The sequence below is a fragment of the Trifolium pratense genome, linkage group LG4 (genome assembly GCF_020283565.1).
Source record: "Trifolium pratense cultivar HEN17-A07 linkage group LG4, ARS_RC_1.1, whole genome shotgun sequence".
In the NCBI taxonomy this organism is placed as follows: Eukaryota; Viridiplantae; Streptophyta; class Magnoliopsida; order Fabales; family Fabaceae; genus Trifolium; species Trifolium pratense.
In genome coordinates, this window is record NC_060062.1 from 46,099,104 (window position 1) to 46,119,875 (window position 20,772).

At 35.1% G+C, this 20,772-nt stretch overlaps 3 protein-coding genes and 1 pseudogene across 4 annotated transcripts; 1 reads left to right on the top strand and 3 right to left on the bottom strand.

The window, feature by feature from the left end:
* Positions 1 to 294: 294 nt before the first annotated feature.
* LOC123919764 lies at positions 295 to 2,664 on the top strand. Of its 2 annotated transcripts, XM_045971763.1 has the most exons (3): positions 295 to 703; positions 1,628 to 1,746; positions 2,013 to 2,664. In XM_045971763.1, the coding sequence occupies exons 2-3, from the start codon at positions 1,666 to 1,668 to the stop codon at positions 2,526 to 2,528; spliced, it is 597 nt and encodes a 198-aa protein (XP_045827719.1). In that variant the 5' UTR covers positions 295 to 703; positions 1,628 to 1,665; the 3' UTR covers positions 2,529 to 2,664. The 2 variants fall into 2 exon arrangements, with proteins under 2 accessions (XP_045827719.1, XP_045827720.1); XM_045971764.1 differs by lacking the exon at positions 295 to 703 and having other exon boundaries at positions 790 to 1,746.
* A 4,024-nt stretch (positions 2,665 to 6,688) lies between these two features.
* LOC123919765 (probable receptor-like protein kinase At2g23200) lies at positions 6,689 to 9,781 on the bottom strand. The gene has a single exon (XM_045971765.1). It carries the CDS (start codon positions 9,575 to 9,577, stop codon positions 7,043 to 7,045), a length of 2,535 nt encoding a protein of 844 aa, XP_045827721.1. The 5' UTR covers positions 9,578 to 9,781; the 3' UTR covers positions 6,689 to 7,042.
* Positions 9,782 to 11,993: 2,212 nt separating this feature from the next.
* LOC123922762 lies at positions 11,994 to 14,107 on the bottom strand (annotated as a pseudogene).
* A 363-nt stretch (positions 14,108 to 14,470) lies between these two features.
* Positions 14,471 to 19,161, bottom strand: LOC123919766 (BTB/POZ domain-containing protein SR1IP1-like). The gene is made up of 5 exons (XM_045971766.1): positions 17,314 to 19,161; positions 17,130 to 17,199; positions 16,269 to 16,910; positions 15,333 to 15,863; positions 14,471 to 15,254 (listed from the first exon to the last, which is right to left on the bottom strand). Exons 1-5 carry the CDS (start codon positions 17,331 to 17,333, stop codon positions 14,712 to 14,714), a joined length of 1,806 nt encoding a protein of 601 aa, XP_045827722.1. The 5' UTR covers positions 17,334 to 19,161; the 3' UTR covers positions 14,471 to 14,711.
* Between the last annotated feature and the right edge of the window lie 1,611 nt (positions 19,162 to 20,772).

Consider the following 20,772-nt stretch of genomic DNA (forward strand, 5'->3'; position numbering starts at 1 on the left):
TAACCATTCAATAAACTGAATTAATCATATTTTTACGCATGATTAATCAGATATCACAAATGTATAAAAAATCAAGTGTTTGTTAAATATTTTTTTAATATTTATTGTATAAAATTGAGGTGCATGTGATTCATCTCAGCAGCTATGCTGTTATGTTGATGATTTGTCTTGAGAAAACAAAGCCTTGTGATCCTAAAAAAAATAAAATAAAATAATAATAATACTAAATTTTATACTATAGTACTAGTAGTGCTAATAATGCGTGTATTAATTTATTTCCCTATCTTTACTGTTACAACTAATTTAATATATCTCTCTACATTGCTAGACCCTGCATCAGGCATCTCTTCCACAAAACTGTAATCACATTGGTCAAGTCACTGAGATTTGTTTGGCATGCTTCTAACCTCTCATGCAATATACCACTTCGTTTTCTGTGTCTTTATAGGGAGAAAGAAACAAAGAATCTTAAAATTCTACAAAACAGTTTTGTTCTTTTTAATCTCCAACAGTATATAATAGCCAGAGCTTGATGGGGAATGTGAGAGCATATTAACAGAGTTTTCATCAAATTTGAAAAGGTTGTCTCTTAAGTTTTTTTGAAAGTACTAAGGAAGTGTTTCTTGCCTTTTCTTCTGAGATCTTTATGTTCTGTTGTCTTCTTGTTCATCAGAAGATTGTGATATAACTGAATTCTTAGCAGGTAAGAAGCTATATTTCATTTCTTTATTTTCTTTTAAAGGCGTGTTTGATGTCTGCTGTCTGTTCCTGTGTCCCGTCAATGTTTCATAGCTTGAAGATTATATGTTGATATATAAGTTTGTATCATGTTTTTAATACGCAAATGTTCGTAACTTAACGATTATGTTAGTTTCTGGAATCGAATTCAGGATCTCTGACTTAAAACTTCTTCAACGTCACTTAGCTCACCAACTTAATTATCTACCTTTGTGAGACAAAGTTTATATCATTTTATTTGTGTGATAGTAGTTTAATGCTTATGAGATTGATGTAGTGGCTAAAGAAACAAACATAAAAGTTTGAAGAATTGTTTTTGAAAGGTGAAAGTTTGTTATGTTAATGTCATGCATGAGGAATAATATGGTTGGCATGATTCAATGTCAATGCCTAGAATCTAGAAAAAAGATGCAAAAGCATTGCATAAAACACTCTTTCCTTTTTAAAACTATAATGATGTTGCTTCTTCAAGCATCCATTTTTAATTGTTATAGTACTATATGAAAAGAAGAGAAAAATGTTGCCTTGATCATTTCTTCAAATATTTCAATAATTGAAAGAATAATTTGAAAAATGACATCATATATTATACACATAAGAGAAGTTTATTATTATGGTAGGAAAATATTAACAGGTAAAGTTGTCGGGAGATATTTTTAATTTTTTTGATGTGTTTTATTCAAATGTGGTCCAAAGTATTGGAAGGAGACAAATTATACTAAAAGGAAGTAGATGCCATCATTTTGTGCCAATGCTTTAAGAATCAATTAGACTATTAATATCCATGTGCTTCCATAGAATCATTCTATTTTCTATATAAACAACTTTTCATTAATCAATTCTATATTCTCTTAGAATTTTCCTCATTTAAGCTTAAATGTGTTTCAAGGTAAACTTGGGACAAAGAAGAAACTAAATAGATCATTCATGGAGAAGCTTGTTAGGTCTTGTGACAAAGAATACATGAGGATGGCCATGTTAAAGCATGAAGAAACTTTCAAACAACAGGTATATATACTTCTCTTTCTATTCCTTCGCGAATTATTCTTTCTATCTGAACTACGAGTTCAAGGTTCAAGGTTTTGATGTCTTTGTGATTAATATTGAAGTTGCATCAGTTGTACCTATAATATATAGTAATGACCGATGCAACTTCAATCAGAGTCACAGACTCAGAGAGACATCTAAAATTTGAATGCCACGATACATATCGTGGACGCAGACCTTGTTTACAAATTGCGTGTTAATTGAGTGTCATGAGAATTTTCTTTCAGGTATATGAACTTCATCGATTGTATCGAATACAAAAGATACTAATGCAAAATATGGAGGCTAGTCGAGGCATTGAAGTAAAAGAACAAGAATGGTACTTCAAAAACGCGATTAGTTTAACTCAAAATGCTAATCATCATAAAGTTGCACAAGAAAAGACTCAAATCAAATTTGATCTTGAAAGGCCTGCAGAGGATCACAGTGCAGAATCAGACGACGATGAAGGGATGGAAATCATTGACGAGAATGAGATCGAGCTAACATTAGGCCCGTCTAGTTATAACCGTAGTAAGAAAACTAATACACCACTAACTTCAGATTCAGGACATAGCTTATCTTCATCTTCGACTGGATCAAGTGATATAAACAAGACAAGAAGATACAGAACACATCAAAAAAGAGAAGAATCAAATGGTGGCATGATTAGAAATAGTTTTGGTCTTGAAGAACAATTAAGACAAGAGAGATTAAAACAATCACCTTGGTTTTTTCAAGTGATGAATCTCAACATGACTTAAGAAAAAGAAAGAATGTTAATGTCAATGTGATATAGTATTTAAATTTGTGTTAAGCTAACTTTTTGTGAATGATGTTTGTGTTGTGTGAAGTTTGGAATGTTATGTCAATTGTTATCAAGTATGGTGGGGTTTGATATGTCACGCATTAAGACCACTATTTTACTTTGTGCACAGATCCATTACTATTCATAAGTCACATGCTATTGATGTTTCTTTGGTCCACATGCTTCTCACATTCCATGTCACTATCCTTTCATGGATATTACGGTGGACAGCTATATTATATGTTATGTAGTACTTATTAAATTAAATTCCAACAATTTTATGCCAATGGAATAAATAACTTATTTACGGTTTTCGCAGAAACTCACAGTCATACAGTCAAACATTGAAAACCGTCTGATCTTTATTTGACAGTCTGATTAAGATTGGACAGTTCATGTCATCCTGACTCCATAACTACGTGCTTTTATTGACAGAAGTAGATCTATTTTCGGATTTAGGTCGATTATGTTTGAGCCAGTCCACCATTGAATGTTTTGAGTAAGAAATCATTGTAAATAGGATTTACTTTCTGATAATGTTTTTGTTTTGCTTCCCTAAACAAGTTAAGTTGGTAAAGCATATATTTTTCTGCCATAGTATATTCATTTTCCCTCCATCACTTGCAATTCACATAGTTACAAGCCAACAAGAAGTTGGAAAACTAGTGGTTGTCTGCTATTACATGAACATAAGATTCTCTACCAAATATATAAGTTAGGTGTGTCCCAATTAATTACTACATTTGATGTACTTAGGATGTGCATGAATTGAAATCAAACCATGATCCTTTTTTTTTGTTGATGATTATTAGATGCAGACATTATTAAGTTCTAGGCTGTCACTTGAAGTATATAATCAGGTTTCCTAAAAGCTTTTTATAAAGGACTCAATAATTTAAAGACATACCCTACTAATATTGTTGTTATCATACATTGTATTGTTCCAGGGATCTTATGGTCTAAAACCCAGTTGGATTGGTGCCAATTTGGGTGGGTTGATTTAACTTCTTCAAAAAAAAAATGGTTGAAGTTGAACCATCTAATACCGAAAATGGATTCTCTGCATTCACGCAACCATAGTACTGATGTGAATCTAGACTATTTGACTTCATATTTAAGAACCTTTTTTTGCAAAATCAAAATATGAGATATTGTGCTTTGGTTACATTACATCAATACATAATCCTTAATTCATCTTTTTTGTTAACTTTTTTATTTGCTAGTTTCTAGTTTACATTGTAAGCAAAAAAATATGTTCCTCTCTTTTGCTTGAGCACAATTTTATAAATATTTCAATTTTCAGCAAGAAGTTATGTATGATATGACACTTTCAAATATGCTTCCATTTGTTGTTTGCAAAGAAGGAATATTCTATTATATGAGATTTTATATTGACTTATTTACATGGTTGATCTGAAGAACAATGATTTTCTATTTCTAAATGATAACAGATATTGAGTTGATTTTATTCTTCTTGTTGTAAAGCAATAATGTCCCTACTCCCCCCGGGTAGATTACAAAGCAATCAATAGAAAATTCATACTAATTTTCCACCTACCTTGACAAATTACATTTTTTTATTTTGATAGAATATAAATTACATATGTAGATCTTAACACAAAGATATATCATAAAAGATTATATGCATAATAGTAACTGTAACACTGAAGAAGTAAAATCAGAAATACTAGTCCTGTTTACATGGCCCTCAAAATACAGACTTGTGTTACTGACTTTCAATGGGATATAAGAACCATAGCCATGAAAACCATTAAAAATCAGAAGAGAGAACATAACTTTTTTATTTTTGCTTTGGACTGGCCAAGGCCCATGCTCGCTGACACGCTCGGCTCAAACCTGAACAGCCCACGTCGGTGGTCCAACTTCCAAACGGACTGCAATGGGCACGAGTAAATGGCGCTCGTAACATCCACCACATGAATCAATGCCTTAAATACTAATCAAAGCATTTAAGACATTGATTCTCTCTATCTCTCTCTCCATTGATGAGGATCTCGTGACCTCCGCACTTCCATCAATGGTAACAACTCTGCACTAGGCCTATATATATATATACTCCTTCACCTGAAATATTCAGGTATGCTATTTTACAACCTTCGCCTCTCACTTCACATAACTTACTAACTTAAGTGTGAGAGTATTTGCAAGTACCTGTATCCCAAGTTTGATTACAACCGCATAGATGAGACGTGTTTGACGCTCGCCACTTCAAATTAAAATCTACTATTATTTTTATTTTTAAAAATCAACCTCTTTAATTTTTTAAAGACCTGTACATACTAACATACCTACGCAACAAAATACCACAAAGACTTTTATTTACAAGTTTGAAGACGAGATGAGGGCTTTGACCTATAATGAAATTTTTCACACTTTTTGAGTGTTTTAGTAAGAAATGATAACTAAATATTTTTTTAGTTTGAGAATATTATAATAATAATATTATTTGATGACGGATCGTCACACTCTCTAATTCAGGCCCATTTTAGCAACATTAAATGCTTTTTAGTAGGTTTTTAACAATAAATATAAGAGAAATCTAATCATAAGCTTGATTACTTGTTTTGCAAGAAAACAGGAAAAATTGCAGGAAATTGCTGAGTTTCACTACGCTGGGGGCGTAGCCCATCACGCGCCGCGTGATGGAGATCACAGAGAGCCAAGTTTTCACTTTGATCACGCGCGGCGTGATACCTGACCACGCGCGGCGTGAAGCTTTGCTCAGGAATTGGATTGCTCTCTGACTTGATCACGCGCGGCGTAACACTTGATCACGCGCGGCGTGAAGATGGCAGAGTTGAAGATCAGAGGCCTCTGAGTTGATCACGCGCCGCGTGATACCGTTACACGTGCGGCGGCGTTGAAGAAATTGCAACCACGCGCGGCGTGATGGATCTGGCGCGCGGCGTGGTTGCGTTCAGTATATATGGTTTCTGCATAATTCTGTTAAAGGGTTGGAAAATTCTGCAATATTCATCCATTCTCTAATTTTGGAAGCATCAAGATCCAGATCAAGGACTTCAAAGGATAGCTCCGAGCACCTCAATAGCATGGATCATCAAGCCATGAAGTTGAAGCGAGGACGCGAACGAAGCAACATGAGGAGCTAAGCTTCTTTTGGAGGTAGGATCTAGGATAGTCTAGGATGTAGATGAATCATGTGTAATCTGCTATATGTAAGAATTTACTCTGTTCAAGGTGTTGATTCAATGCAATTCTATGTTTAATGCTTTATAATCCTTCATTAGTGTTGTAATGATTTCGAGTTAAGTCACGTGCGAGAGTATTGATTTAATTTCTGAACTGAATTGCATTGAGCACTCGAGTGTTTCCGGTCGAGAGATTGAGACATAGAGTGTAGCGAACGATCGACGCGCTTTCATATCATTCGTTGTAGGTAGCTTCCGCCCGAGAGATCGGGGGAGTATCGACAACGAATAGAGTGGATTTTGACAAGAGATTGCGATTCACTAATTTGTTGATCTAGTTGTGAGCACTTGATTCCTATGATATAGTAGATTGCATGTGGTTTAGCTATAGACTAGGTGATTCCGATGATTCTACCTCACTTTTTCATCATATCAAAGCACATTTTCTAACAATTCATCACTCAACATACCCCTAATTTATGTGTATTTCTTGCATAATGTTCATGAACACTATTAGACTAGTTTAATCACACAATCCCTGTGGATCGATATTTTTATTACTACGTGGTAATTCGTTCACTTGCGAAAATTATCCATCATTATTAAATTTAAAAAATTCATATAAATACTCCAAAACTCTCCCCTCACAAAAAAAAGAAGAGGATTTTGTATTGCGAAGAAAAATGAATCGCCCCAAAACTCTCCCCTCCATACTCGCAAATAAATCCTAAGGTTAACGTGTTTACTGTTTATTATAGACAAATCCTTTTTTGATACAAAGTGTTGGTATTAATGAAGAGTAGCGATTTTTCATGTTTTGTCTTAGAGATTTCAATTGCAGCAAGTGTTATTGTATTGTGTGGTTTTTGCAGAACTCTAATGCTTGGAGCATAATTTGAGATTCACAAGAAATTTCCAAAACAAAGGTTCTTAAATTACTTACTTTGAGGTAGTATTGTTTGTAACTTGCATTCCGTTATTTTCAATAGGTTCAAGATGCTTCTAGTGCCCTTGCCGAATGAAGAATACTTCATGAGGTGTTGCCAGGCTACAAGGGCTTACCAAAGGATTCAACATTTATACTACACTACACTGCAGGTATGATTACATACTCAAGTTGCAATTTAACTCCCTTATTTAAGCACATTGTATTTTTTAGGGTGAAAAATAATACTACTGTATATTTTATCATGCACAAATCCTTATATAATCATTCAAAAATGATAATTGTTTTACTCCATTAGTCTTACAATTGAGAATAGACCAACAACCATATCTAAGGAATAAATAGAGAAGTGAGCTATCTAAAAAAATGACTCTCCAGTGGAGACATTTGCGAGTTGATTGTTGTACCTTGATTAGCTTCACATGAAATTCTATCTAGCATCATCGATGTTGTAGTTTCAGATTCATCAACCCTACCAATAGACATGTCATCCACTTCAATCAGTGTAGACATACAAGGTATATGTTGAACATTAGGCAATTGAACACTGCTATCGTCATGTGGTTCTATCTGAAGTTGTAACGCATATTCCAAGTCCCACAACACATCAACCATCGTTGGCCTATCGCAACTATAATCCTGTAAGCATTTTTCCACCGTCTCACTAAATATTCTAAGTGAGTTTTGATTAATTTGTCTCGTGATGGAAGGATCGATGATCTCTTCAAGTGTCCCTTTGTCTTTGCAAAGCAATCCCCACTCAGCCAAATTGACTTGTTCCCTTGGACAAGATAGGTCGATAGCTGGTCTTGCACACAACACTTCAAGTAGAACCACCCCAAAAGAATATACATCAGATTTTTCTGTAAGATGTTGTGTTCTAAAGTAATCAGGATCAAGATACCCAAAAGTTCCTTTAACACATGTGCTGACATAAGAATCTTGATCAAGAGGACCTGTCCTTGAAAGACCAAAATCAGCAACTTTAGCTACAAGATTCTCATCAAGCAATATATTGGTGGATTTCACATCACGGTGAATGATTCCACCAGCTACTCCTTTGTGAAGGTAATGAAGACCTTTAGCAGCACCAATACAAATATCAAGTCGTTGCTTCCATGTCAAGCAAGGCAAATTTGTATTGTACAAATTGTCTCTAAGTGTCCCCTTTTCCATGTACTCATAAACAAGTATCATCTCATCTCTTTCATCACAATACCCTATTAAGGAAACAAGGTGTATGTGACGAATCTTGGACAACACCATTATCTCAGTTCGAAATTCAGGAAATCCTTGATCGGACCCTGTTACACTTCTTTTCACTGCAACACTCATTCCATTCTTGAGAACTCCCTTATAAACATTTCCAAAACCACCAACTCCAATTATCTTCTTCACATCAAAATTCTCTGTTGCGAATTGAAGATCAAGCAAGGAGATTTTCAGGCCAAGGTTTAAGTTAGGTAAAGATGAGCCTTGAGTTATTTTGCCATAATGTAATCTGCTATAAGAAATTCCTTCTGCAGTAGTTGGAATCTTCAACAAATCTGAATTCTCAACAGGCTTTTGTTTCCTGATTTTAATAATCCAAAGAAACAAAACCATCACAACAGAAATCAAAACTAAACCTCCAACGACCGAACCCACCACCACAGGAAGACTAATATTCTTCTTGGATTCGGAATCCAAACCATCTAAGGGAATTGAACCAGACAATTCAATCACTTTCATCAGTTCTAGCCCGTTTAAAAAGGCGTTTGGTATAGCAGATGTTATACTAGGTACCACACTAACATTCAATAGTCCAGTGCCATCAGAATGAACCACAAAATCATAATAATAAGGAGAAGACACATCTGGGTCATTATTTACGTTTGAAGTAACAAGATTGTCATAAATGATGAGATCAAAGTCTGTAAGTGGATTAAAAATGTCACAAAAGTGAAGCCTAATGAAATGATCTGTATTCTTCTCCACAGGAACACTCCAACTTATATTGTTAGAACCGTTAAGAGTCTCTTTTGCAGTTTGATAAACAACATCTGGAGCAGTATATTTATTTGAATATAGACCATCAGATTCATCGTCTGGATAGCGTTTAAGTGTACCTCCAAAAAAGGGACTATCCTTAGCATTTTGTGGATCAGTTATATAGCTGTCATCTGGTAACCATTCTCTCGATAAGTTATCGGTTTGTCTAGTGACGTTTTCGCCCCCGACGTTAAGACGGTGTTTGGTTTCCAAAGCTCGTGAGAGGAAATTGTCACTATAAGTAGATAAGCCTCTACCAGTAGAACCAGTGTAAGTGAAACGCGCGACTGAATCGGGGATCAAATGAGTTGGGAGCATAAAGAGTTCTATGGCATTAACAAACGCGAATGATGAATTTTGAGGTGTGAAAGTGATTTTGAATCTTTTTCTGATGATTTTAACGAAATACTCTTTTATTAAGCCAGGGTTTGTGGTGTTTTTTGCATCGAAGTTTTGTAAGAGAGGGAAACCTGGAACGGAAACGTTGAATTTTGCAGTGTAAAGGTTAACCGGTGAAGAGAATGAATAGAAATGGAAACGTACCATGTAGGTGTTGTTTGGGACGGTAGTGAATTCGTAGGAAGATTCAGCATGGAAAATTCTTGCAGTTTGGTAGAGAGGGGAAGACACTGATAGTTGATCGGTTTCTGTGTAGCTATTTTTGCTGCTGAAACTTTTTTTAGGGTAATTACGGTTTGATTCACCAATATAGAGATTTTTATTTTCATTAACTTCGATATCTGACCCGCAGTTTATGAAGTATATGCCTTTAGGATCATATGCGAGTGAGGGGAAGTGTAGTGATGAGAATTGAAGAAGAAAAGCAGCAAGTAGAAAGATACAGTGCTGAATTGCCATGGAGAGAGAAGGAAATTGTGTTTGTTTGATGAATTATTTAAGATAAGGTGATGATATTGATGAATGCAATTCATATAAATTAGGGAGGGAAGAAGAGAAGAGAAGCTGGGAAGGAAGCAATGAAGAAGAGTTAATTAGATAAGTGGAAGACTTGAGCTGTGGACTGTGTTTAAGTCCTCAACTTTGAATTTTCTTCTTCCTTGTTTGTTTGTTTCTTTGTTTTATTTTATTTTTTATTTTTTTTGACAAACAATTTGTTTTATTTGAATATTTGAAAGTTGGTTTATCAACTGCTGGAACTATTTGAATCACATGAAACAAATGAAAATTCTCTGTACGTTAAAACGTGATTGGTTGGTTTGGAGTTTAGACGCACTTATTATAATTATTATTTATCTATTCAAATGCTGTGGAGAATGAATTAAGAATCTGCTAATAATGCAACCAAATTTGAAAAGGCACTGAAGTCCAAATATCACTCTGGGGGCTTGCTGCGGACACGCCATGATTTTTCAATACATAACAGACCTATTATCATTAAGTACACACCAACCATACATACCTATACAACAAAATACCACTAAGTGAACAAAACGATTACCCTTGCAAGTAAATACTGCCTCTAGATTGAATATAAGCAAAAAAAATACATGTATTTGGTGTCGCTGGTTAACATGTACCATGCATAATACCACACACAAAATCAGGATATGGAGTAGCGTCGAACCTTGTCTTGTTTTAGGCGATCTTTCATTGGTGTTATGCAAGGAATAGCACGCGAAAAAGGAGAAAGACGGCCAAGTTTTCTGGAAACTAGGTTTAGGAATGATTTTCTAGGCAAAGGAGGCTTGTCAGCTGAAGGTGAACTGGTGAAGAAACATTTAATTGACTACCAACACCGTATTCAACTGTACATTTTTCAATCTCTTTTATTTTCATTTTAAGTTTCACTATCTCTAATATCAGCTCTTCATTTTCTCTTCTAAATTTCGAAACCTCATTAGAAGCTGGATAAAGCTCGTATGAGTATACATTCCTCTTGTCAGGTGTCGAAGGCGATTCTGAACTTACACTGCCAGTGCCATCCATGTTGTCGCGCTGACGTTGCTGTTCATAATAGAGAACTTGAGCCACATTTTGTGCAGGAAGCCTGTTGTTTTGTGCAGCGTGCGCTCGCGCCTCTCACACCTCTCGCAATAGCTTCTGGCAATCCATTATGCTGCAAACTTTCTTTCTGTCCGTGTCACTTAGAAATGGATGAGCCTGAGAATTTTGAATTCTAACTTTATAAGCAATCAGCATTGGTTGTAATAAGAGTTTTATATGAGAATAATTCTAAAGTTAAAGTCGTTGATTTGTTATGTAGCAAATAAACTTTGATTAAACCAAAATCAAAGCCAGCTCAAATGTCATACATGAAAGTATGTCAGCCAACACACGTTAACGTCAGGAACCAAACATAATGGTTTTCGACATTGTAAGGATAAAATCCAAACAAAATAACTTAGGGGGACTAAAATTAAAAAATATATATTTGCAGGACCAAAGGTTTATTTAAATTTAAAAAGTAATAGTTGATGTTATCTAGGACATTAAAACACTTCAAAGGAAAGAAAGTACAATAGGAGTAAATAAATGGTCATTTTAGTCATCAAATGTGTCAGGTGCTCTTACTAAATTAACTAAAATTGCAAAAATATTCTTGAATGTCTCACTTGTTAGTTAGTTTGGTCATTGAATCTGTTTTTCGTTAGTAAATTTGGTCCTTGAATGTGTCTTCCATTATTCAGTTCGGTTATCAAATTACAAACAAATTATAGTGATGCATTTGGTAATTTAAGAGCAGTATCATGACTCCAGAAACAAACTCTTTCTCATTCTCACAACAAACCTTATGGGACCCGAACTTCCCATGATGTTAATAGTTACGAAGAACTTATTGTTTCTCTATGTTTTCTGGTATCCTCTGTTCTTGTTCTTCTCAAAAACCATCTTTTTCATTATGCTGTGTCTTTTTTCTTTTATTCAAATCTAACAGTGACCCAAATGAAACAAAACCAAAAGATTGCTACTTTGGTTGTGGAAAAGGAACAATGATGCATCAACTTCAAGAGAGGGAAGAATGTTTCAGCCTAGCTGAAGATGGTTGTGGCTTAAAGCAATTCAATATGTTTCAATGGCTGTATAGCTCTATTGAGAAGGAGAATTTCCGTGGGTGTATCAAATCAAATCCTATGGAACAATACGTCTGTCGGTATAGGTTTTATGTCATATTCTCACTAATTGCATTTAGGGAGGAAGAAAAACACTGCGATTGATCTTGTCACGAATATCGAGGTCTAACTCATCCTTACAAAACCGGCTTGTAAGGTGAGGATTGCCTCCTCTTTATAAACTCTTCTCAAGAGTCCTATCTATCCGATGTGGGACTAAATCCCACCGAGTGTTGGCCGCTAACAGATCTTTGTGCCTTGATTTGTTTCACATGAAATTCTATCTAACATCATCGATGTTGTAGTTTCAGATTCATCAAACCTCCCAATAGACGTGCCATCCACTTCAATCAGTGTAGACGGAGAAGGTAAATGTTGAACATTAGGCAATTGAAGTGATACAAAAGCACTACTATCGTAATGTGGTTCTATCTGAATTTGCAAAGCATATTCCAAGTCCCGCAACACATCAACCATCGTTGGCCTATCACAACCATCATCCTGTAAACATTTTTCCACAGTCTCACTAAATATTCTAAGTGAGATGTTGTGTTCTAAAGAATAAACATCCGATTTTTCTGTAAGATGTTGTGTTCTAAACTAATCGGGATCAAGATACCCAAAAGTTCCTTTAACACATGTGCTTACATAGGAATCTTGATCAAGAGGACCTGTCCTTGAAAGACCAAAATCAGCAACTTTAGCTACAAGATTCTCATCAAGAAATATATTGGTGGATTTCACATCACGGTGAATGATTCCACCAGCTACTCCTTTGTGAAGGTAATGAAGACCTTTAGCAGCCCCAATACAAATATCAAGTCGTTGCTTCCATGTCAAGCAAGGCAAATTTGTATTGTACAAATTGTCTCTAAGTGTCCCCTTTTCCATGTACTCATAAACAAGTATCATCTCATCTCTTTCATCACAATACCCTATTAAGGAAACAAGGTGTATGTGACGAATCTTGGACAACACCATTATCTCAGTTTGAAATTCAGGAAATCCTTGATCAGACCCTGTTACACTTCTTTTCACTGCAACACTCATTCCATTCTTGAGAACTCCCTTATAAACATTTCCAAAACCACCAACTCCAATTATCTTCTTCACATCAAAATTCTCTGTTGCGAAATGAAGATCAAGCAAGGAGATTTTCAGGCCATGGTTTAAGTTAGGTAAAGATGAGCCTTGAGTTATTTTTCCATAATGTAATCTGCTATAAGAAGTTCCTTCTGCAGTAGTTGGAATCTTCAACAAATCTGAATTCTCAACAGGCTTTTGTTTCCTGATTTTAATAATCCAAAGAAACAAAACCATCACAACTAAACCTCCAACGACTGAACCTACCACCACATGAAGACTATTCTTCTTGTATTCGGAATCCAAATCATCTAAGGGGATTGAACCCGACAATTCAATGACTTTCATTAGTTCTAGCCGGTTTAAACATGCCTCCCAGGGACGGAGCCACGTTGGTCACAATGGGGGCTCATGCCTGCACTATTTTTTAGAAGCAAATTTTTCTAGTAGTATACTACTACTATTTGATATTGCACACCCAAGAGAAATTGTATAAGCTGCTCCATTAATCCACTTACATAGTATAATTAGTTGTTACATTATCATCTTTGAATGTATCAAAATGGTAAACATATTCATAAATATTTTTATTATTAGTTATTTTGATCATCAAGACTGTTTTTATGTAATTCATTTAGTCATCAAATGTAGTTTTTATTGATCAGTTTAATCCATAAAATTACTAATAATAGGGACACTAAAGATATATTTGCAATTTCGATACATTTAGAATTTATAGTGGCAACGTCTCACACATTTTGAGACTAAAATGGTTGTTTGACCAAAGAAAAAAGAAACAAATCACACAAGTATAGTAACGATGATTGATATTACTTCCTCCAATTTTAAATATAAGCAAAATTTAAATTTTATTTGATCTAGTGCCCCCTCTATTAAAAATTTCTGGCTCCGTCACTGATGCCTCCGGTTTAAATTCATAGGAAGATTCAGAATGAAAAATCCTTGCAGTTTGGTAGAGAGGTGAAGGCACTGTTGATTGATTGCTTTCTGAGTAACTATTGCTGCTGAAACTTTTTTTAGGGTAATTACTGTTTGATTCACCAATATAAACGTTGTTATTTTCATTAACTGGGATATCTGATCCGCAATCGATGAAGTATGTGTCTTGGTGATCATATCCAAGTGAGGGGAAGTGCAGTGATGAGAATTGAAGAAGAAAAGCAGCAAGTAGAAAGATAGAGTGTTGAATTTTGTGGAGGTGAAGAGTTGCCATGCTGAGAGTGAGAGAGGAAACTGTGTTTGTTTGATGAATTTTTAAGCTATGATGATAATATTGATAATTGCATGCAATTCATATAAGTAGGGAGGGAAGAAGAAAAGAGAAGCCGGGAAGGAAGCAATGAAGAAGAAGAAGACTTAATTAGATAAGTGGAAGACTTGAGCTGAGTGGACTGTGTTTAAGTCCTCAGCTTTGAATTTTCTTCTTCCTTGTTTGTTTGTTTGTTTCTTTTATTTTATTTAAATATTTGGAGTTTAGACGCACTTATTACAATAATGTTTTTTTTATTCGAATGCTGCGGAGAATATGAATTTAGAATCTGCTAATAATGCAACCAAATTTGAAAAGGCACTGAAGTCCAAATATCACTCCTGGGGCATGCTAATATTCATTCATAATATGTAACACAAGGACACGCCATGTTTTTTCAATACAGAAAACACCTATTATCATTAAGTAGACAACAATCATACATACCTATACAACAAAACAATTACCCTGCAAGTAAATACTGCCTCTAGAATGAATATAAGCAAAAAAAATACATGTATTTGGCTTCGCTGGTTAACATGTACCGTGCATAATATCACGCACAAAATCAGGATATGGAGTAGCGTCGAACCTTGTCTTGTTTTAGGCGATCTTTCATCGGTGTTATGCCAGGACTAGCACGCGAAAAAGGAGAAAGACGGCCAAGTTTTCTGGAAACTGAGTTTAGGAATGATTTTCTAGGCAAAGGAGGCTTATCAGCTGAAGGTGAAGAAACATTTAATGGACTACTAACACCATATTCAACTGTACATTTTTCCACCTCTTTTATTTTCATTTTAAGTTTCACTATCTCTAATTTCAGATCTTCATTTTCTCTTCTTAATTTGGAAACCTCATTAGAAGCCGGATAAAGCTCAGATGAGTATACATTCCTCTTGTCAGGTGTCGAAGGTGATTCTGAACCTACGCTGCCAGTGCCATCGATGTTGTCGCGAAGACGTTGCTGTTCATAATACATAAGTTGAGCCACATGTTGGGCAGGAAGCCTGTTGTTTTGTGCAGCGTGCGCTCGCGCCTCTCGTGATAGCTTCTGGAAATCCATCATGCTGCAAACTTTCTTTCTGTCCGTGTCACTTAGAAACGGATGTGCCTGAGAATTTTGAATTCTAACTTCATCAGCGTTGGTTTGTAAATTGTAAAAAACAGCCATATTAGTATAGAACTATACCTTAAGATAGATGTCTATGGCTCTATACATTCCATCTTCTGTTGTTCTTGATTTTTGAGGCATTAATTCAGCGAGACTGATAAACTTTTCAACTGATAAATTTCTATCAGTGGCTATTTCAGCAAGGTAACTCTCCAATAACTTTCCAACTCTAAAAACATCCCTTTGTGGAGAAGAATAATATTCATCATCTGCATTATAAACTGAATGATTTTCCATATCAGATTCTAGGTAATTCATCATGATTCTTTGCACTGTATCTACATCAAACGATGTGTCGCCGCTAAATGAAGGAATAAGAAGATCATCCAAAACAGCTTGTCCTAACTGCATGGCTATTCTCCTCTCCAAATCAAACCTGCAAGCAACAGTTGTCTCGAGATATATTGCCGCCTTAAGCCATATAGAAAGAAAGCTGACAGATACTGCATTCTTCTCCCTTGGCATAAGGCTCACTAGTGTCTCTAAAATAATTCTCTTCTCATGCTCTTCATGTGGTCCAATCTCCTTCCTTCCCTTCCCAAATATCTCCTGCTCCATAAAAAAGTCGATATTCGATATATAAAACAAAGAGTTTAATATCATATAAACAACTGTGTAAAAAAAAATACACATGCACCTAGTTATATTTTACGGCAGTATCATGTTATAATCTATTTCCTAAAATAGTGGTATACATATCTACATGGTAAGATTTTATTAGATGTATCTGTCGATCTTTTTTTACGCTACTAGTGCATAGTAATTAAAGAGAAATTATATTTTGACATCAAACTCGACAATAATTTAGATAGTTAACACAATTCAAATATGTAGTTAACTCAGTTTAGTAGATAGTTAATGACTATAACAAGATGTCGATGCTCATTAATCATCCATTGAATACAATTAACCACGATTTCGAACGTCATTAACAACATTAGTAAAGGGACTTACCAAACCTCTCAGGGATTTCTGTGAATAAAGCATTATAATAGGACCAATACCACAATTTTTAAACCCTCTAGCCATCAATGCAATTAGAACTCTTTGGAAAAAATCGATTCTAAGAACAGTTAGATCTTCAGCCCACCAATCAACAGCTGGCCTCGGGTGAGAAGCAGTGGAAGAATTCATCACTCTTTCGTTGCTACTACCATCACTTCTACCAGATGAACAAAATTGGCTTTCCTTCGATGCTATGTATGCTAATGCTATGTATGCTATTGCATCTATGCATTTACTAACCAATTTTGTTTTCTCTGCAATTGGAAGAAGAGTTTCTGATATATGCAAGATAGATATTGCTCCTGACATGCTCTTGAGTGCTACTTCATTCAAGTAAGAATCAGTTCTTCCTACCAAATTTCCGACCGAATAGTCTTCTGTCATCTCAAGATAATCGGCTATGCAGCGAAGCATAGCGATGTTTTCAACGCTTATTTCAAAGTTTATGCCGTAGCAGAACTTTGCTGCTAGTTCAAATGCTTCTGATCCACCAGGGACATCAATGAGTTCAATTAATGGAACATCGGTAACAGCATCACTAGATTCTGAAATGAGCTTCCTTATGTATCCACTTTTGGAAATTAATGGAAACTGCAAATTACAACATTAGAGATATGAAAAAGAATTCAATAATTATTTTAGTACTATACATATAAGTGGAGTAGGCTACATAGATCAAACAACGCAATAATGTTCTATCATAAGAAAGCAAAGAATTGATTACAAAAAAACATTACAAGTACTAGAATCATTGCTCTCCATTTAATGATCCTATGATTTTTAAGTTTGATATGTGAATTTGTTCACTACCTTGTGTAACGAATATGAAGCTTCGCCAATTTGAATAGTGACATCACTTGGAATCTCCTGGGAATAATTCCTGTAATAAATAGTTCAATTCAAAAGTTTTCAATAATTTTCATCATATCCAAGAATAGGTTAACATTAGCATTGGAAAATCCAAAGAAGGAGTTTCACAAAACTAGAAGCATACCATTCACTCGTTCTCTTCATGGCACTAGAAAATAGCTCCTCGCCCAACAAGTCACAGGTAGCCGGTGTAGATATATCCGGTTTTCAAAAAAATGTCCGCAACCGCAAGGTTTTTATGTATCCGAGACTGTAATGTGACCGTGATTAAAACTGTATTTCACTACTATTAGCTGTATTTGATCTCAACTTTGCTGCAATATGCACTTAGTGTTGAGAAGTGAGTGCTTTTATGAGAGTTTGAGTGGAAAAAATAATGAATGATATAGTTTCATGTTAATGATTGGGGGTTAAACGTGGTCTATACTTTTTTACAAGTTGGAAAGTCTAAATCACTTTTTTTTCATCCACAAAACCACAAAGGTGTCCTTCCCATTTTACTTTTCATGAAGATTTGCCTGTTATATCAGTCAGATTGTGCTAACTGTGTGACCAAAAGACAGCAAAGGAAATTATTAATTAGAAAACAAATCAAAGAAAAATGTGCTGCACTGAAATGAAGAAATAGACATGCAGACTCATCCAAATTCCCAAAATTGTTGAAACTGCCAACACAGAACATGGTTTATGGACCCAAACTCCCAAAGTAAAGCTAAAGCTTCATTATTGATTAACAAGTCAGTACAAATTTTAGTTTGAATTATTTAAATAAATGAGTTGTTAGACCACTTTCGTCTTTTTGGCTCAACGCTCGGGGGTTGTGTTTAGTATACGATATTAATTTACTCGGCCTGTTAGAGCGCCTTCGTCTTTTTGGCTGGACACTCAAGAATTGTGTTCACTATCCGGAATTCAGTACCAAATAGTTTGACTAGAGGATGACTGCCAGGATTGCTAGGCCAGAGGCCGAGTACAGAAAATGCCTGAGGGCAACTGACCAAGACTGAGAGCTGGAGGTTGATCACGTCAAGTGTTAGCCGAGCTCTTCATAACTAAGAGGGGCCAACTTAAAGGAAAATGACGGACCACTGTCACGGTCCTTCAAGTCGTGACCCAAGTCCCAGCTGGTTGTAGGAGAGTATTATGTGTGTCTTTCGTATCTCACCTAATCATGAGAAAATATTACGTGGGGGAGACACATCAAAACTAGGTTTGGGGCTGACAAAGAGGAGGCGTCGAGGCGCTCTACCCCTAGACACAGGACACTATAAACGGGTGTGCGGAATAAGACTTGATACATTTTCCCAAATACTCCCTCAGTTTCTTTTTAATAAGTGTTGTTTTAGTATAAAGCTCTCCAACTAAAATAGTCATTGTTGGAGTTATTTTTCCTATTCTACCCTCACTTCAATCCACCATTAACTTCCTCTTTCCAAGTAATCCAGCTTATACACAATTAGGACAGTATCCCCAATAAGCTTCTAAAAAGTCATAGTAACCAATTGAGAGTCAGTTTCCAACCGAAGAGATATTCAACTCTTTTTAGAAGCTAGCTCTTGCAAGCATAGCCCCAATAAACTCGACATGAAAAGCAGTAGATATGTTAAAGTTTTGAGCAAAACAACCCACACATCAGCATTGTTATATCTGAAAGCACAGACACGGACAACGGACACTAACATGTCGACACCAATAATAATTTGAGAAAATAGTACAATTCAATGTAATTATAAGTGTCGGTGTCGAACACACCGACATGTGTCCGACACGGAACACGCTTAATCCAATGAGTGTTTATGCTTAATATTATCACCACATGCAGCTTGGACCAGAATAACATTTTGTTGTGCCAACAATTATGTCTTGTGAACTTTGTTCCTTACCTCCTATAATGTATTAACCACTCCACTCAATATAGGTGCTCTAAAACATAATTGAGAAATATCACTATCACCTCATTTAAGTAAGAAACAAACATCCTTTGTTTGGTTTCATTGTTTTATACCATAAATTTGAGTTGGTGAGTAGGATACATATCATCGAAGAAAATTGGTCTCCCAATAAATATTTGTGATAGTGAACGGCTTGCTATGATACATGCACATCAATAAATATCACAATAATTTTATATGATCTTGATTAATTCCTCATCCACTTTATTATAATGCAGACTAATAATCAGACAAGAATATATATTTATATAAATCCTTATTGTCATAATGAATTAACCAGAAGGAACTTTGTGCCATACATCAAATTAGACTCAAGATTACCCCACAACACCATTGGTATTGTTTTTGTTTTCAATGATCAATCATTCAATCCTTAAGCACTTATGCTTGGTTGCCAATAAGCGACAATTTGAAATACATCAAAAAGCATTATATAACGACAATAGCATGATATATGCCTTAAAGATAGGGTACGGTCATACTCATATGCTTGTCGTATTGCTTAATTACATTACATCGTTTGTAAGATCAAAATTACTACTATTAGTTTCATTTCTCAAAATTACTACTATTAGTTTCATTTCATTTTCTGACAACAATCATACACAACTTTAGGACATGTAGTAGGAGGGTCCGTTACGTACACAATAACAATAATAATGTTTATTCCATCCCACTATGTTCACTTTTACGAGACATACAAAGCCACTACATTTGGTCTCATTCTGAGAAGTTTGAGTACATTTCATCTACTCTCGATCACAATTGTTCAAAGAGTATTTCATATTCTTTCTGCCTAAACACCCATGAGATCTAACCCTAGAGGAGAAAAAATCCACAACTTCATATTTTGTCTACATTTTTTTTTTCTTTCACCCTTAGTTTAATCTGGTTTTGAGGTCAGTTTGTCATCAGGTACTTTCAGCTCTCTCCCGATCATAGTTGCGGGGTCGAACCGTGGTTTTCCCTACTAAATTCAGCGTCAATCACCACTAAATCAACTAACAATTGACATATTGTCTACATTTTTTGTACCAAAACCATTGATGTTTAATAAGAAAAATATATTGCATATACATGTAACTTTAGTTATAAATTGTATAATTTATTTGTTGTGCTTGCTTTAAAATTTAAATAATATTTGATTGTTGCTTTGACAAATCTCAACTCGATTGAATCGAATCAAACTAACAAGTTTTTTATTTGTTTGGTTCAAATTTTGTATTAAAAAATTACAAAAATGGAGCCTACTATTTTTTTATTAGTTCAGATTATTTTTGTTTCAAAATGTCGACTTATTACTCATTATTTATTACTGCCTAATCCAAACATCTTTGAGATAGTAGGAGAGAAGTAATCGAAGGAAATGATCCAAATTCAACCTAAAGGGAAAGCAACGTTGCATGGGAAATTATCCAACTAAACTAACTCCAAGGATTTGATTAAATAGTAAAAAAAAAAAAAATAGTCTTAGATTCGGAAAATCTCATATTCAAACTCCGCTAATACTTTAAAACAGTTCTTACTTTGGACTAATGCACTATTCTCTCACACTAAAAAAGAGTATCTAACCGAACTTTGATATCTTAACAACTTACCAAAAAAATAATAGCTGAGACCTACGCTATTTC

Coding starts and splice junctions, on each gene's coding strand:
- LOC123919766 (XM_045971766.1), bottom strand. CDS start 17,333: ATGAAGAGAACGAGTGAATG. Junction 17,200..17,313: donor ATGAAGAGAACGAGTGAATG/GTATGCTTCTAG, acceptor TATTTATTACAG/GAATTATTCCCAGGAGATTC. Junction 16,911..17,129: donor CTTCATATTCGTTACACAAG/GTAGTGAACAAA, acceptor TGTAATTTGCAG/TTTCCATTAATTTCCAAAAG.
- LOC123919764 (XM_045971763.1), top strand. CDS start 1,666: ATGGAGAAGCTTGTTAGGTCTTGTGACAAAGAATACATGAGGATGGCC. Junction 1,747..2,012: donor AAGAAACTTTCAAACAACAG/GTATATATACTT, acceptor ATTTTCTTTCAG/GTATATGAACTTCATCGATT.
- LOC123919765 (XM_045971765.1), bottom strand. CDS start 9,577: ATGGCAATTCAGCACTGTATCTTTCTACTTGCTGCTTTTCTTCTTCAA.